This window comes from Dendrobates tinctorius, unplaced genomic scaffold (assembly GCF_039654945.1).
Source record: "Dendrobates tinctorius isolate UK_male_01 unplaced genomic scaffold, ASM3965494v1 ptg000049l, whole genome shotgun sequence".
NCBI classification, from domain to species: Eukaryota; Metazoa; Chordata; class Amphibia; order Anura; family Dendrobatidae; genus Dendrobates; species Dendrobates tinctorius.
This window is the reverse complement of record NW_027361717.1, coordinates 28,562,857-28,581,309: the sequence shown is the minus strand read 5'-3', so window position 1 is coordinate 28,581,309 and position 18,453 is coordinate 28,562,857. Positions and strand designations below refer to the sequence as shown.

At 44.6% G+C, this 18,453-nt stretch overlaps 1 protein-coding gene across 5 annotated transcripts in view; it reads left to right on the top strand.

The window, feature by feature from the left end:
- RASA2 (RAS p21 protein activator 2) overlaps positions 1-18,453 on the top strand; it is a 157,569-nt gene that overhangs the window by 84,083 nt on the left and 55,033 nt on the right. For 4 of the 5 annotated variants that reach the window (XR_012232444.1, XM_073576609.1, XM_073576607.1 and 1 more), the window contains exons 5-8: positions 1,208-1,281; positions 2,873-2,956; positions 3,999-4,071; positions 4,351-4,427. Coding sequence is in view for 4 of the 5 variants with exons in the window: in XM_073576609.1 (XP_073432710.1) it covers positions 1,208-1,281; positions 2,873-2,956; positions 3,999-4,071; positions 4,351-4,427 (308 nt within the window). In the remaining variant the exon portion in view is untranslated. The remainder of the gene's footprint in view (positions 1-1,207; positions 1,282-2,872; positions 2,957-3,998; positions 4,072-4,350; positions 4,428-18,453) is intronic. The other variant, XM_073576610.1, reaches the window with a different exon arrangement.

Here is an 18,453-nt window from a genome sequence, read left to right as displayed (position 1 = left end):
TTTCTGCGTCACACAAAGATATGGTGGTTGGCACCAAAGATCTCAGTGTGCTTCATCAGACCACAGAACAGATTTCCACTGATCTAATGACCAGTCCTTGTGTTACTTGGCCCTAATAGGTCTCCTCTTCTTGTTTGCTGTCCTCATTAGTGACGTTTTTTTTTTTTACAGCAATTTAACCATAAAGCCTGATTTGTTTTGTTTGATTTGGATAGTTGATGTTGCGATGTGTCTGCTTCTTGATGTCTGTTCATCTTTTACTGTATGAGGGCTGTATTCTGAACTGCTGTCAATTTGGGGTTTCCGAGGCAGAAAAAGCAATTTTTCGTCTTCCATTCCTGTGGCAGTCTCCATGAGAGCCAGTTTCACCTTCGAAATTGATGGTTCTTATGATTGCAGTTGAAACCTTCAAGGTTCTAGCAATTTTTGGGGATTTATTGAGCTTTATGTCTTAAAGTAATGGTGGGCTGCTGTTTCTCTTAGTTGAGTGGTTCTTGCCATATTCTGGCTTAGGAGAGTTGTGGAATAGGGCTCAGCGCTGTATAGCGCTGTGTACCAACACTCGCTCTGCAAAACAGATTGTTGCAGGCACTTTTCTAAGGGCAGGTGATTTTACAGATGAACTCTTGATGAGGCGTACCTGTTCTTAGGAAGCCATTCCAGAGGATGACCTGAGAAGCTGCTTGAGACCAGGGTGTGTAGAGCTGTCATTTGAGTTAAAAGGGTTTACTTTTGAGGAATATAAAATGTAACACACGTTTCTTCGCTCCTTGTTTCCATATGTTCTAGTTTTTGGTTTTGCTGCCTTCAGTCCAAATCTATAATGTGCACATTCCAATAAGAACAAGAAAAACTATTGCATTGACAGATGTCTCCAGACATTTGACTGGTCCTGTACATGTCAGAACCTTAGTACACTTTCCTGATGATGGGTGCATTGTGCTCTGGAAGCCTGCAGATACAATTGTTCTGGTTCATTACTAAAAGTATCACTCGTATACTAATTTAGCCTTTTTGGAATGCAATTAAAGGGTTGAAATCTGCTGCAATATCTGCTCGCAGTTTCTTCCCCTGGCCGTGCAGATATGCTCTCGATCCTTCTCCCCTCTGTCCCCCATCACGTGTCCTGTCACTGTGACTCATGAGCTGTAAGATGCCGGCGTTCTCAGCCTTACAGCAGCTAACGTGTAATTGTTCTGTCTTGCAGGGAAAAGTCCACCTGGAGCTGAAGCTAAATGAGCTGATTACTGACAATGGATCGGTGCAGCAGCTTATGGTACAGTAAGTATATCTGGCCGGACTGTGCACGTGTGCAGTGAGCAATGCTCGGTGGTCAGTATGACCAGCTCTGAAAGCCACCAGGACACTTCCTTTTTTCCGTAACGCGCGCAGAGAGGAAGCGTAGGCGGCTGTACAGAGGCTTTGAATAAATACAAATTACAGTTAACCTCTTCTGCCCGTCTGCCAGGGATAACGAATGCCATGAATTCACCGGCTTTATAAACCTTATGCAAACAGCAGAGCTGCGTCTCTTATGCCTCTATATTTTACATGAGATAATCTTTTACTAGATTTCTTGACACATTCTCTAATAATTTGTATCTTATTGGTGCTGAACTGGCAATCCATGGAGAATTTTATATATTTTTCTACCCTCTGAAACGCCAAAAGGGGTCACACTGTGTGGTTTTAGGAGTCCAGACTTCAAAGCTCGCCCCTTTACTGCTGCTGCCACCAAGAATTGCACCTCTCGGGCACTTATGCTATGAATAAATGTAAATTATTTAGCTCTCCATTGACCCTGACGCCACTATTAGATCCACCTACGTTATATTATTTTAGACAGCAAGAATGTCGCAGTGTGGGTTAAATGTTAGCCTTCTTACTGGCCCACCTGCAGCGTTGGCGGAGCTGCTGGCATGTGTCGTCTTAAAAATATTTTTAAAGGGAACCTGTTCCCCAATTCTTGCTGCTCAAACTACTAGCAGCAAGAATCGGATTTTTACTGCATGATTGCAGCTTCATATATTTATATACTTTAAAGATCCAGCTGAGGATTATAGCCAGAATCGACACTAGTCCAGTGCCATCTCTGCCCGGCTCCTCCCAGCACAGCTGCCTGTGACTGATTTCTCTCTTAGTAATAGACCTGTTGATCTCTTCTACAAGCGCTGGGAAGTGCCGGCCGTGGGCAGACCCAGACCTTTAAAGTATATTTTTTCTGAGATACTGAAGCATTTGAGAGAAGGATGAGCCTAGCTGCCATCGTGCAGTCAGGTCCTTTTGAAGTGTAGCTGTTGTGTCATGTGAACTTGCAGCAGAATATCTGCCCTTCTCTAGCTTCTCCCTTCTCCATAGACTTTTATGAGCAACAAATGATTGTTTGAAGTAAAACAAGGTTTAAAAACAGGCAGGGAAATGTTTTCCCTTTACAAAAAGCTGTGATCCCCGGCTGTCCTGTCTGTATACTCCTTTGCTTCCTCCCCTGCCCAGGAGCTGTGGTGTGATCAGACCATATTCCTATACGGTCAGACACAGACATTACACAGTACACAGCAGGGACACATTTATAAGATTATCTCAGCACAGGAACATTTTATGTCAACACATCCAATTGCCGAACTTATTATTATTCCACGATCTATTAATTAAAATGTACTTTTGTTTGTGGGAAAACCCTTTTAAAGCAATTGTTCTTTAATTGTGGCAAAAGCCCTTTAAATGCATTTTATAAAATTATTTTTATTGTGTTGGTCTTGCATGTGTATACCTGAAAAGAGATTAGTTTACTTCTTTATATGTATGGGAATACCAGAGTAAAGTAATTTTTAGGAACGGTCCAAAGGCATGAACATATTTCTTCTTTTTTCAGTATTGTAGAATGTGAGGGACTGCCTCTAGTGAACGGGCAGAGCTGCGATCCATATGCCTCGGTGTCTCTTGTTGGCCCTTCTAGGTAAATGCCATTCTGAGTAGGAGTAGACCTGTTTTTTTTGTACTGTATAAGGCCACATCCAGATGAACTTATTTTCAGTCAGTGTGCTGTCTGTGTGCATAACGCTGGACACTGCAATGCACACGGTGACTGCACTGCGCACGGACACCGCACATGAGTGATTTGTCCATTTGCCAACCTGCACTAGTCTCATCTGTTTGTGGATGAGCCTGTGCTTGTTTTAGTGATGGCAGCTCCTGCACCCATCCACAATACAACCAGGCGCACAGCTGCACACGGACCCAATTATGTTTTATTTGCACACCTGACTGGTCCGAGAAAGGGAACCATTAAAGTGCATTCCCAGAACTGCAAGTTATTCCCTATAATTAGGATAAGGAATGACTAGTACTGATCAATGAGTGTCCGAAAGCTGGAATCCCCATCAGTCCTGAGAACAGGGCTCTGCTGCACACTTGACCACCTCTCCATTTGTCTATGGTGCTTCTGGAGAAAGCTGGCTGCTTGACTCTTTCCAGTAGTCCCAAAGACAATGAAAGCAATGGAGGTGGAACCTTAACATCTTTGCTCTATTCAAGACTGGACTCTACAGAGCTTTGTTCTTTGAAGTCCCAGCAATCTATAATATGTATAGGGGGTAACTTTAATTCTGGGAATACCCCTTTAAGTTTATATGCTCTCCATGTGTTTAGCTGATATTTTCCCAGTACTCTGGGGTTTCTCCTACACTTGAAAAAAATGTACTCCTAGGTTCATTACTTTCCTGTGGAACTGGCCGTAGTGTGTGTGTGTCTATAGGAACAATATATAAATAGTCCAGAAATGTTAACGTACTAGAAAAAAAACAAAACCAGGCTTTGTACAGATACAGTATGTATTGGAGATTTGCTTGGTGTCTCTGTCAAAGTTTCGGTCATTTTTACCAGAAAAAACAGTAGTAGTAAAATAACAGTCACTATGATGGAAACCTACAAATGCCATCTTTGTGATTGTTTTGTGACGCTTATTTCCCTGATGAGCTTTGTGACTCCTTGACTTTCAGAAATGATCAAAAGAAAACGAAAGTGAAGAAGAAGACGAGCAATCCTCAATTTAATGAGAAATTCTACTTTGAGGTGAATGAAAATGGCGTGTTTTTTTATATTAATCCTGTGTATCAGCATTTGTTTCTAATAATAGTCAGTCTACACAGAATTTCATTATGGAGTAAATCCCCGTCATGGCATATTTTCTTGATTTATGGAAGTATGACCAATAAAGGTCACTCTGTATTTTGTAGGATCTTCGCCGTTACACTCTTTTTCGTCTCCTTTTCCCTTCCCTTTCTCTGGAGGACGTTGCTGAAACGTCAGTATAGAACATTTACAGTAATAATTTTTTTTCTGTTTTTCTAGGTGACGAGGTATAGCAGTTACACTAAGAAATCCCAGTTTCAAGTAGAGGAAGAAGATATTGAGAAACTTGAAGTAAGGTTTGTAGTCCACAATTTTTTTTTTTTTTAACTTTTACCCCAAATCTGGACTGGCCTCCTGTTTCAAAATCAGAAATCTGCATTGTAGCATCAGCTCCTCCCTGTAAAGTTTCCAACGTTAGTTTTGTTAATGACTTTTCGCGCTGCTAAGTTGTTAGGAGTAAAACCCTTCTGACCACTCGTTTCTGGTCACTGATAGTTGTATATGAATATTCAAAGGTATTCAAATATATTCCTGTCTGTATCCATTTACTTAATTGAAACCTGTCAGTATAGACAAACAAAAAGAAAAATTATATTTACCTGCAGCCATACTATCTAAATTTGATTTTAAATATGTGGCATTCTAATTGGAATTGCTGCAGGGAGAAAACAAAATCATATTCTCCCTGCACACGCTTCCTTTCATTGGGACGGCACCATTGCATTGTGATCACACTCCCTCCTCCATGACTGACATCCTGCTCTGCAGTGTCTGTACAGAGCTGCCTGTCAGTCATAGAGCAGTGGTCTGATTATAGAGTAGTGAGCACTGACTGATTACTTCCCCCTGTGCCACCCCAATAACTGGAAGTGATCAGCTACAGGGAGAATATGACTTCATTTTTTCCCACCACAGCTGAATTTGAGGATAGATACCTGGACATTTTAAAAAGTGTATTTATCTGCAGATTAGCACTATAGCTGCAGTTAAATAATGGTTTTTGTTTTTTTTTTTTGTTGACAGGTTGCCTTTTAAAGGGGTTATTTTGTAACTTTTTACCTTTTAAACTGGATAACCCTAAGATAGGGGCTGAAAATCTGAATAACTGTTTTTTTTTTTTTCCATTTGGTAATGGACCTTGTTGTTCCAGACATATGAGCTGATATAGTTTTTATCTAAAATTTTCCCTTCCGCCCACATGGGTGGTAACAGGGGGCGTGTGCTTTTTCCACCTCTGTGACGCTGGCCAATCATAAGGAGAAGGCGTCGCAGAGGTCAAGCACTCAGAAAACGCCCCCAGAGGAGGTCGAGCCAAGGATTCTCAGCGCGAGTTATCCTTGCCGCCGATACCTCCAGGTTCATACAGTGTGGAGAGCAGTAGCTGCAGATCATGATGGGCTTTCGCAGCATTTTTTGATGAGCTTTTTTTTCCTCTGATCACCAAAAAGAACCTATAATAAAACAATGAAATCACTGGGTGGGCTGGGTTTTGATAATTTTATCGCGATTCAGAGCATCTAGGAATAAAGGGGATTTAGGAAAGAGAGGCACATTGGAGGGAGGGATGGGACAAGGGCTGCCTCTTTGCATTGCCATGCCCATAGTAAAAAGATTTCTAACCAAAGTTTTCTAATTTCCTCCTTATTTTACAACAGTCTTTGTGCTTCTTGCGTCCTCTCCTTGCAGAGTTCTTGTTTCCTTCCAACAAGATGTGTGATTGTCATCCAGAACGAAATACTAAGAACAGAATGTTTTATAGTTATGGCTTATACATTATTTCCTGGGAGCCAAGTTGTACAATGCAGCTGTCGCTGGGGATAAAATGACCATGAACGGCAGCCGAAACCCAACCCAGTCAGCGAAGCCCCATAATTTTGATGGCTGTAGGTGGGCATTGTATGCACTGAGTGGTCATGAATTCGGCTTCCCTGATTTTATGTTAAATATGTGCTCACCTGCGTTATCAGGTGGGAACTCATTTGGGATCCTCTTTTTGTTGAGTGGAGCAAGTGATACTGCACGCCAAAAAGAGTGTTCCTGCCCTTCACTAGCTCCCATGATGATCTACAGCTCCTGCTTTTCCTCCTGTCTTCGCGATGTATGAACCTGGAAGTATCGGCAGTTAGGATTACTCACGCTGCGATTCCCTGGTCTGACCACCCCTGGGTGATCCAAGAACAATAATAATTAAACAGAACCTATCAGCAGGATTTATGACTATAAAGTAAAGGTACGGCCACAATGGCGCTGTTACACTGATTAAATTGATACCGTTGTTGAAGGAATCCGATCATTGGTTCCTTCTTAATCACGGTTTTACATTTTCTTCTGATGACGTCTTCTATGCATCAAGGCGGGCCTGGGGGGTTGGGTCTTTTTCTGCTCCGGCCCCTCTGCCTCTAGTGTTTCTACAGGTCACTGATTATTCAGTGGCCTGCCTCCTTTAGGAAATTTTGCACCACAGCCATCATTGTGTGGGCGGCGCATACCCAGTGTGAGATTCCACGTCTGGTCTTCGATAAAATGGAGCCAGCCCACGTGCACATGTAGATGTCGGCTCAGATCTTAATCTGCGCATGCGCCAACTCTGGTGCCATTTTATGGAAGACCAGACGTGGAATCTCACACTACACACGTGCTGCCTACCTAATGAGTACGGCTGTGGCACAAGATTTCAAAACGGAGGCAGGTCCCTAAATAATCAGTGACCGGTAGAAATACAGGAGGCAGGCAGAGAGGCCAGAGCGGAAGACGACTCAACCCCCCAGGCCACCCTGATGCACGAAAGACTTAATTAGAAGAAAGCTTAAAACCATAATTGAAAAATAAAAAAACTGATCTGATTACTTCCAAAAAAGGTATGTGTTTAATAAGTGTAACAGCGCCATTATGGCCATATCTTTACTTTATAGTGATAAATCCTGCTGACAGGTTCCCTTTAATTTGTACGTCTCTGCAAACACTAGATAATTGGTTTGTGTTCATGTTAAAGTGGATCGGTATTCAGATGTCACAATTCAAGGTGCATAGATCTCTTAGACATTAAAGGAAATCTGTCACCCTTTTTTTTGGCCCATCAGCTGCCGGCATCGACATCAGGGGCTTACCTACAGCTTTCTGTAATGCTGTAGAAAAGCCCCCGATGTAACCTGAAAGAGAAGAAAAAAGCGTTATATTATACTCACTGGATGGGGCGGTCCGGTCCAGTGGGTGTTGCTGTCCGGTCCGGCGCCTCCCATCTTCATGCGATGAAGTCCTCTTCTTCCCTTTCCTTTAGTGGCTCCAGCGCAGGCGCACTGCTCTGTCCTGTTGAGGGCATAGCTGAGTCCTGCTGTGCGCAGGTGTCGGGAGAGGTCTGGCGCCTGCGCACTGCAGTATTCTGCTCTGCCCTCAACAGGACAGAGCAGTGCGCCTGCGCCGGAGCCACTGCAGGAAGGAAAGGAGAGGACGGCAGCGTATGAAGATGGGAGGTGCCGGACCGGACCACGACACCCATCGGACCGGACCGCCCCCTCCGGTGAGTATTATCTAACTCTTTTTTTCTTATCTTTCAGGTTACGTCGGGGGCTCATCTAGATAAGCCCCTGATGTCAATGCCGGCAGCTGATGGGCCAAAAAAAGGGTGACTGATTCCCTTTAAGAGGCTGTTGTACTTACTTTGAAAATCAATTTATAAATGGCTATATAGTCCATTTTGAAACTTTTTTAGCCCAATATTAAAATGATCATTTTAGCCAGACTCTTAAAAATGTCAGTTTGTAATTTGAGGATTACATGGGCAATTTGAAAGGGATTTTAAAGGTAAGTACACCAGTCTCAACCGGATAAATGTTTAGTATGGAGTGTGTATTGTGAAGTCTAGTGACAGATCCCCTGATATGCCTTCAGATAGTAATGTTTGGATGTCCCATCATATCATTTGTACTGATTTCCTTGTCTTCATGCTGCTTTCTTACTTTCAGTTTTTTTGTCACCATTACAGTCCAGTCATGGGACGGTAAGCGGCATGTGTCTGCAGTTTTCTTGAGTGCCTCTACCTTGGCTATTATTGGTTTCAGGTTTCACAATACATGTAGGAAAACCTAACCTAGGAATTAAAGAGTAGTAAAGTAAGTTGTGCAATGGAAAAATGAGAACATTTCCTATTAGGCTCTGTTCCCATTGGGTGTGTGGAGTACTTTACTGCATGAGCCAGGAAAGAGATGTAGAACGGAATCCTTGGGCTCCATTCACTGTCCTCTCTCTGACTGGTTTACAGCCACTCATTGACGTTTGTTTGCCCTTTGTAGTCAAATTTAGGGCACAGTAGCGTATACACTATATGGACAAAAGTGTTGGGACACACCTGGTAATCCATATATATAACATCCGGACCCTCAGCAATGCTGTTTCTAAAGGAAATGTCTCATCCTAAAGATCTCACTGATATCAGCGCGGTCTGGTTAATAGGAGGCACTACTGGTAAAAAATCGGTTCATGACATTTCTTCCTACCTAAATATTCAACCATCACCTATGAGTGATATTATTAGAAGGTGGTAGGAACCACAGCAACTCCACCACAAAGTGGAGACCACGTAACCTTACAGAGTCGGGTCTCTTGAGTGCTCAGAAGCAGAGGGCAGAAAAGTCAGCAAAATTCCTCCTCTGGCAGTAACATCAGCACAAAAACTATATACTTTGCTGGGAGACTCATGGCATGGACTTCCTTGTTGGAGGAGATCTATACAAGCCTTACATTACCAAGCACAATATTAGGTGTAAAGCTGCCACCACTAGAGCAGTGAAAATGTGTTCTATGGAGTGACAGATCTCGCTTGTCAGTTTGATAGACTGGTCTGGGTTTGGTGAATGCCAGGAGAACATTATGTACCTGATTACATTCTGCCTCCGGTACATTTTGGTGGAAGAGGGATAATGCTATTGGGTGTTTTTCAGGCGTCGGCCTCAGCCCCTTCGTTCTAGTGGATTGAAATCCTAATTCTTCAGCATACAAGACCTTTTGGACAGTTATAGCTTCCGTCTTTATGGGAACGGTTTGGTGAAGGCCCTTTTTTGTTCCACCACAAAGCAAGGTCCATAAAGGCATGATGGATGAGATTGGTCTGGAAGAACTTGACCCACCGCATAGAGCCCTGACCCCAACTTCAGCCAACACATTTGTGATTTATTTTGTACAGTTCTCGGTCGTTCGACTTCGCACATGCTCTTCTGGCTAAATGGGCAACAATTTCTGTAGACACTACCTAAACTTTGTAGAAAACCTTCCCGGAAGAATGGGAGCTGTTACATCTGCAAAGGGAAGACCAACTCCACATTAATGTCTACTGCTCTAGAATGAGAGGTCATAGAAGCTCTTGTAGGTGTCCCCAATCCTCATGTCCATGTAATGTATATGGGGTCACTTTCCTATCGTATGGCCCAACAGTGCACATGTCTAGGGCCTTTTTGCTTCTCCCTCCAGTTCTCATTAACAGGTAATGCATGGGTTTGTGTTTTATTGCTCCCCGCGGAGCACAGCTTCATATCGGTATCCTCACAGGAGATCATCTCTTCCCAGTCCTCCGCTCCCGTGTGTTAGGATGCTGTCATACCCAGCAGTTCAGTGATAACACTGTTTTGACTGAATATTATTGCCAGTCTGTGTGGAAACTGCTTTGTAACCTGATCATAGGCGCTTGACAGGCCCCACTTCTGCTATTGAGCAACTTCTTTTCTGAGGGATGCGTGGGCGCTTGTCACATGCAGCCTTTGTCTTACATGCTAATTTACACCAACAAGATCCTCACAGTAGATTGCTTTGTTTCATTAGCCATACCTGTTTCCTGCTTGCCTTACCTATCGCTTTATACTGTGATTTTTACTTTACTGGAGCTCTGCATTGTGGTGGGATTTTCTCATGTCATTTCAAAGCGTTTCATGCAGACATATTGTACGAAAATATTTATCGAAATTTCTTGCTGACAGCAGTTTGCTCGTAGAAAAATAGTAATGTATTTTAAAGGGGTTTTCCGGAACATTTGTGTTTTTCTTAAAGGGTTAAGCACTTGCAGGCAGTTAATTGCTAATTGTTTTGCCTTGTGTTGATCTCTGTTGGCCCAGCCCTCTTGCCGGCTCAGCGTGGTCACGGACCCCTCCTTGCCGGCTCAGCGTGGTCACGGACCCCTCCTTGCCGGCTCAGCGTGGTCACGGACCCCTCCTTGCCGGCTCAGCGTGGTCACGGACCCCTCCTTGCCGGCTCAGCGTGGTCACGGACCCCTCCTTGCCGGCTCAGCGTGGTCACGGACCCCTCCTTGCCGGCTCAGCGTGGTCACGGACCCCTCCTTGCCGGCTCAGCGTGGTCACGGACCCCTCCTTGCCGGCTCAGCGTGGTCACGGACCCCTCCTTGCCGGCGATTCTCTTACTTTGTTTGACTTAACGTCAGCAGAGCAGCTCTTCCACTCCACTCCATTCTGCTCTGTTGACGGGGCATCACTGCCGATGTCAACCAGCCGTCAATCAGAGTGACCTCAGCAGTCACACCCCATCAGCAGAGCAGAGCGGAAGAGATGAAGCTGCTCCGGTGATATGACATCAACAGAAGATTGGCCTTTAACTGGATGACTCCTTCACAACATTTGATGTCGTGTTACTGACTGTGATGCAGGCTCTGGCGCCGACCCTGCATCTTTGCTCACACATGATGTGCCTTTAACAGTTGTAGGTGCAGCTGCAATCAGCTGTTCATCAGTGAAATTCTATGTGCCAGTCAGAAGCATATTACCAATCCCACCCATCGGCGCCCCTGTCACGTGATCGAGGGGCGCCGATGAGTTGTTAAAACAGCCGGAGGTCTGCAGAACATTCCCATACCCCTGTCATTGTGAATCTCCTGTAAACGCTGGCTCATGGCCAGCAGCATTCACAGGAGATCATGATTGTACGATCGCGGCTTCAAATCTAAGGGGACTGTTAAAGTAAAAAAGTGAGAAAGTTTTCATTAATAAGAAAAAAAAACAAGTAAATCACGCCCCATTAAAAATAAAACAGTTGAAAAAAAAATAATTGTACACATTTGGTATTGATGCATAGAGAAATGTCTGATCTATCAAAATATTAGATAAATTAATCAGATTGGTAAAAGGCATTACCATAAAAAAAATTGAAAAACCAGAATTACAGTTTTTTGACCGCCAAAACATTGCAATGAAATGCAATAACAGACGATCAAAACATCATATCTACCCCAAAATGGTATCAATAAAAACATCAGCTCAGGGTGCAAAAATGAGCCCTCACCAGCCCCAGATCTCAAAAAATGAAACCGCTATGGGTCTTGGAAATTGGCGTACTGACATTGGGGTGTCTATAGGAGCGGTGGTGGGAGAATGTGCCCCCTGCAGCCTCCACTGTCTATAGGAGTGGTGGTGGAAGAACATGCCCCCTGCAGCCTCCACTGTCTATAGGAACAGTTGTGGCAGAACGTGCTCCCTGCATCCTCCACTGTCTGTAGGAGCGGTGGTGGAAGAACATGCTCCCTGCAGCCTCCACTGCCTGTAGGAGCGGTGGTGGAAGAACATGCTCCCTGCAGCCTCCATTGTCTATAGGAGCGGTGGTGGAAGAGCATGCTCCCTGCAGCCTCCACTGTCTATAGGAGCAGTTGTGGCAGAACATGCTCCCTGCAGCCTCCATTGTCTATAGGAGCAGTTGTGGCAGAACGTGCTCCCTGCATCCTCCACTGTCTATAGGAGCGGTGGTGGAAGAACATGCTCCCTGCAGCCTCCATTGTCTATAGGAGCGGTGGTGGAAGAACATGCTCCCTGCAGCTTCCATTGTCTATAGGAGCGGTGGTGGAAGAACATGCTCCCTGCAGCCTCCATTGTCTATAGGAGCGGTGGTGGAAGAACATGCTCCCTGCAGCCTCCACTGTCTATAGGAGTGGTGGTGGAAGAACATGCTCCCTGCATTCTCCACTGTCTATGGGAGCAGTGGTGGAAGAACATGCTCCCTGCATCCTCCACTGTCTATAATAACGGTGGAAGAGCATGCTCCCTGCTCCTTCCACTGTCTGTAGCAGCGGTGGAAGAACATGCTCCCTGCTCCTTCCACTGTCTGTAGCAGCGGTGGAAGAACATGCTCCCTGCTCCTTCCACTGTCTGTAGCAGCGGTGGAAGAACATGCTCCCTGCTCCTTCCACTGTCTGTAGCAGCGGTGGAAGAACATGCTCCCTGCTCCTTCCACTGTCTGTAGCAGCGGTGGAAGAACATGCTCCCTGCTCCTTCCACTGTCTGTAGCAGCGGTGGAAGAACATGCTCCCTGCTCCTTACGCTGTCTATAGGAGCGGTGGAAGAACATGCTCCTTCCGCTGTCTATAGCAGCGATGGAAGAACAGACTCCCTGCTGCCTGGTTCACTCATGAATTTAGGGCCCCCTGTTCTCTAGATCATTGGGGGTCTTGGTAGCTGGATCACTCGTGGTCATACGTTTATCATGTAGCTTATGGTAAATGATATTTGTGGGACAATCGCTTGAAATGTCACCATGAAGTGACGGCCATCTTGCTCCCACTTGTGTGTATCATGGTGCTCTGCCAGCTCCATCTGGATGTGGGCGCTGTATCCGGATCACCTTCTTTTTCACAGGATCTGAATGTATCACAGTCGGCCGCAAGCTGTGTTGCTAAGGAATAATCAAAACTCTTTCTGGCTGCTGATTCCCAAAAAAGCAGAGAAAAATAATTTATTTTGGAGTCTGCAAGACTTCTATTGAATATTTGTGATAGCAAATTCCTGATTTTAGCTGGAAATTCCTTTTTATAGTGACCATGTTTCAATGCATTTATGTATAATTAACGCATTGGGTGGTAATAATTTCTTAGTATGTCTCATTAACTGTCAGAGGATTTTTTTTTTTACTTTGAAGCTTTCCTAATCTCCTGTAATAGAATTTATTAAGAAAATCTACTGTATTTGGTCTTCCTACAGTCACCACTAGAGGGAGTTCAGATGCCTCCTGCACACAATATTGAACTTAAAGGGAACCTGTCACCAGTTTTGTCATATAGCGACTAAACCTATCACCTTATTCAGAGTCTGCTGCACTCCATTAATGGTTACTGTGGGGAAAACAAGTATTTGATACACTACCGATTTTTGCACGTTTTCCCACCTACAAAGAATGGAGAGGTATGTAATTTTTATTGTAGGTACACTTTAACTGGGAGAGAATCTCAAAAAACAGAAAATCACATTGTTTGATTCTTATATAATTAATTTGCATTTTATTGCATGAAATAAGTATTTGATTCAATAGAAAACCATAACTTAATATTTGATACAGAAACCTTTGTTTAAACTAGAGTTCAGACATTTTCTGTAGTTCTTGACCATGTTTGCACACACTGCAGCAGGGATTTTGGCCCCCTCCTCCTTACAGATCTTCTCCAGATCTTTCAGGTTTTGGGCCTGTCGCTGGAAATCATGGAGTTTCAGCTCCCTCCAAAGATTTTCTATTGGGTTCAGGTCTAGAGACTGGCTAGGCCACTCCAGGAACTTGAAATTCTAATTACGGAGCCACTCCTTAGGCCTTTTTCGCATTTCCTTTTTTTGACGTCCGTGTAAATCCGCCTGTATGTGGGTGGAAATTTAAAGGAACACGAGTCGAGAGAGAGAGACCGAGAGAGAGTGTGTGTGTGTTGGGGTTAAATTTCTGGCAAGGAAATTCTTCCTGGCATGCTCAGTGTCAAAAAACGGTTGGCAACGGATCCGCCGCCCATAGGCGACCATTATAATGAATGGCGGATATCGGCGGGTCCGTTGCTATCCGCTATTTTGACGCAGACAAAAAAAGTTTCATTGTCCGTCCACTGAAGTCAGCGGACGCCAACATTTTGGTGGATCCGTCAAAAAACGGATCCAACGGATGATCATTCGTCAAAATCCGCCGCTAATGCAAGTCAATGGGAAAAATGGCAGATCTGTTTTTTTTTGCAAAACGGCGGATTTTGACTGATGGTAACAAACGGAAATGTGAAACAGGCCTTAGTTGCACTGGCTGTGTGTTTTGGTTCATTTTCATGCTGGAAGACCCAGCCATGACCCATCTTCAATGCTCTTACTGAGGGAAGAAGGTTGTCGCTAAAATCTCGCAATACATGACCCCAACCATCCTCCCTTCAATATGGTGCTGTTGTCTTGTCACCTTTGCAGAAAAGCACTCCCAAACTAGGATGTTTCCCCCACCATGCTTCGTGGTTGGGAATGTGTTTTTGAGGTTGTACTTATCATTCTTCCTCCAAACATGGCGAGTGGTGTTGATACCAAAAAGTTCTATTTTGGCCTCATCTGACCACATGACCTTCTCCCTTGCCTCCTCTGGATCATCCAGATGGTCATTAACGAACTTCAAACAGTCCTGGATGTATGTTGGCATGAGCAGGGGGACCTTGCGTGTCGTGCAGGATTTTAATCCTTGATGGTGTAGTGTGTTACTAACGGTAATGTTTGAGACTGTGGTCCCAGCTTTTTTCAGGTCATTGACCAGGTCCTCCCGTGTAGTTCTGAGCAGATTCCTGACCTTTCTCAGAATCATCCTAACCCCTTTAGGCAAGATCTTGAATAGACTCTAGTCCAAGGAAGATTAACAGTCATCTTGTGTTTCTTCCATCCCAGCCTTGAGCAGGTCTACAATTTTGCCCTTGGTGTCCTTAGCTCTTTGGTCTTGGCCATTGTTAGGAGGCTGGAGTGTGATTGATTGTGTCTGTGGACAGGTGTTTTTTTTTTTATACAGGCAACGAGTTCAAACAGGTACAATTAAATCAGGTAATGAGTGCACAGTAGTAGGGCTGCGTAACAAAAGCCCAACAAACTATTGGGTCAGTGACAATCACAATTCTTGCTGGTTCATAGGTGATCAAATACTTATTTCATCTAATAAAATACAATTTAATTATGTAAAGATCATACAATGTTCTCTGTTTTTTTTATTTTTAGATTCTGTCTCTCATAGTTGAAGTGTAGCTACAATAAAAATTACAGACCTTTGTAGGTGGGGAAAAATTGCAAAATCAGCAGTGTATCAAATACTTATTTTCCCCACTGTATATAATCCCATGATTAACCCTGTATAAACCCCAAAAAACTTTTGAAGTTCTCCCGCACTGTATGTTAATCCTATGGGTCTGGTCTGATAGGTGTCCTCTCACGACTCTCTTGTCGGGTAATCCGGGACCAGGGTCTCCTTCCTTGTCCCTAAGACTTGGTGGGAGCCCTAACTTGACCTGTTCTCCGGGTTACTTCTGAAGGAGAAGATGCCAGGGCCACGTACCTTGCCTTAGCTCTCCCACCCAGGGAAAAGGGGAAGTAGTTGTGCACCATAGTACACCAACCAGACGAACAAGGTAACACGAACAGGGAAAACGGAAAATACTAGACATACAATATTCACTCACATATAACAGAGGAATGCATCGGGGAGTGGAGGATGAGGTAAAACGAAAGTAGGAGAAGGAAAAGGAATTACCACATTTACTAAACCAAGCAATAGTCACAGATAAACCCACCAAACACCTCATATAACCACCAACTACTATCCTCCCTGCCATGCAGCAAAAGTTAGCTCTGACGATGTGTGTCAGTCAGGACCCAATTTATATAGGGGATAGGAGTGGCTAACAGTGCACAGCGGAGAGTCCTAGCTATCAGAGCTCTCAACGTGGCTGATTAACCCCTGTACTTCCAAAAGAAATTTACACCGTTTAAAAATAAGGTGAAGTGCTTCTTTTCAGCACAGGAGTAGGAGCAATCAGACGCGGTGGTCTTCTGGCTCCTCACTGTCACCTTATCCCCGTGACATGTTCTTTCTGTGCTCTATATCCCTCCTCCCGGCTCCTGCTCGCCATCCTTCTTCCTGCGTCATCCACTTTGCTGGGCAAATTCTTGCACCTCAGCAGAGAAATTGCCAGATTGTGCCTGCGCACTATGCTTCGCCATACAGGCAGAGGTGAAACCATAAGTGCGCATACGTGCAATAAGGAAAAGCATAGTGCGCAGGTACAATCTGGTGATTTCTCTGCTAAGGCGCAAGATTTCACCCAGTAATGTGGATGTCGCAGGAGGAGTTATTCACATCAATCAAAGCAGGACTACGGTGAGCAGCAGCTGGGAGGAGGGGTAGAGAGCACCGAAAGGACACCTATCGGACCGCACCCACAGGATTAACATACAGCGCAAGAGAACTTCAAAAGGTTTTTGGGGGGTTTTACAGGGGGAGTCAGGGGGTTAAATAACCCTTTATAGTATGCTGCACAGGCGCTGATTAAGATGATAGTTTTAGCTGATAACCGCAAACTGGTGACAGCTTCCATTTCAAAGGAATCTCCGCAGGTTTTTGCTGTGTAATCCCAGAGCAGCATAATGTAGTGACAGAAACAGCATTGTCACCTACTGTGCTGCTTGCTGCAGTTTTGATAAAAGCACTGTTTTCGCTCCTGCAAGGCTAGCAGTTCTCTTGATGAGCTTGGCATAACCTCGCCCACACCACTGATTGCCAATTTTCTGCCTATGCACAGTGTACACAGAAAGCTGCCAATCAGTGGTGGGGGCGCAGTTACACATAACAGGAGGACTACTTGGCACGAGTCATCTAGTTTTCTAGTGATAACCTCCTGCTGATGAAACACTGATTTTTATTAAAGCCAAAAGCAGCCCAGTTGGTGATAAGTTGCTGGAATCAGGATTTCTGCCCCTACATCATGCTGCTCTCTGATTACATAGCAAACATATTTTGACAGATTTCCTTTAAAGGGGATGTCCAGTACTTTTACATGGGGAAGAATGCTTAGTTTACAGTAAAACTGATCTGTGCAGGTAGTTGGCAACCTGTCAGTAGATCCCGCGCCGTTATTTCTGCCTGGTATGCTTTACTCTGAAAGGCTGCCCTGTTTCAACAGTTTTACTTTGATAAGCCAATCATGGACTGTTCACTAGGATGACTAGTCTAAGGCCTCTTTCACACATCAGTTTTTTGCCGTCAGGCGCGATCCGGCTTTTTTTTGGAAAACCGGATCCGGCAAAATGCAATGCCGGATCCAGTTTTTCCCCATTGACTTGCATTAGCGCCGGATCGCATTGCGTTTCATCCGTTCTTTGCCGGATCCGGCTACTTGTCTCATTCCGGCGTCTGGAAAAAACGGCTACTGTAACGTTTTTTGTCTCCGGCGAAAAAGCCGGAAGCGCCGGATCCGACGCTTCCGGCTTTTTGCTACAATGAAAGTCTATGGGCGCCGGAATGCGCCGGATCCAGAAAAAGACGGATCCAGCCACCGGATCCGTTTTTTTAAGTCTGCGCATGCTCAGATCCAATTGGCCAGCCCCCAGGAAACAGATATAACCTGCTAGACGGATCCAGCAGAAAAACGGATCCGTTTCTACAGTTCTCCAAAATTTATGCCGGATCCGTTTTTTCTAAAAACAGCCGGATCCTGCCTGACGGCAAAAAACTGATGTGTGAAAGTAGCCTAAGAGGCAGGGCTCCCGTAGCTTCTCCCTGCCCTGCTTCCTTAGGCTGAATGGTCTATCTCTGTATTGACACATGGAGAGGCCTGTCAGTCAGGGGGAGTGGGAGGAGAAGCCACCCCTGATACTATGTGTTCTCCGCCCAGAAGCATTTCAGAGTAAACCATACGTAGCTGCTATACCAGAGCCAGGAATTGATTCATGCTGCCTGTGGTTGGGGCAGCATGGATCTACGGTCAGGATAAATTTAATGCCCTTTGATATTGGATGTGTCTCTTGGGTCTGTATATATTATATCCATCCAGATGGACATGCATATGCAAACCAATAATCCACCGCCTGCACATAGGTGAGTGAATTAGGGAGTCTATCACCAGATTTTGCAGTCTAATATGATAGCAGCGTAATATGGGAGTAGAGACACTTACTGAGCTGCTTGCTGTAGTTTTGATAATTTCCAGCTGATAAAACAGGGATTTTTATCACTAGGTCTAGTAAACCGGCTGCCATGTAGTCCTCCATACACATGAGCTCTGTATAACCCCGCCCCCACCACTGATAGGACACTTTTCTGTGTATACTGTGCATAGGCAAAAAGCTGCCAATCAGCAGGGTTAAACAGAGCTCAGCATTCAGAGAACTGCTACATCTGCAGCAGATAAAGCTGTGATGTTATCAAAAACCACAGCAAGCAGCCCAGTAAGTGACACATCGCTGGAATCAGGGTGTCTGCCCCTACATTATGCTGTTCTCAGATTTAGTGACAAAAACCTAGTGGTAGATTCCCTTTAACTCCTGTAATACTTTATGTACTATGAGTACTACATGT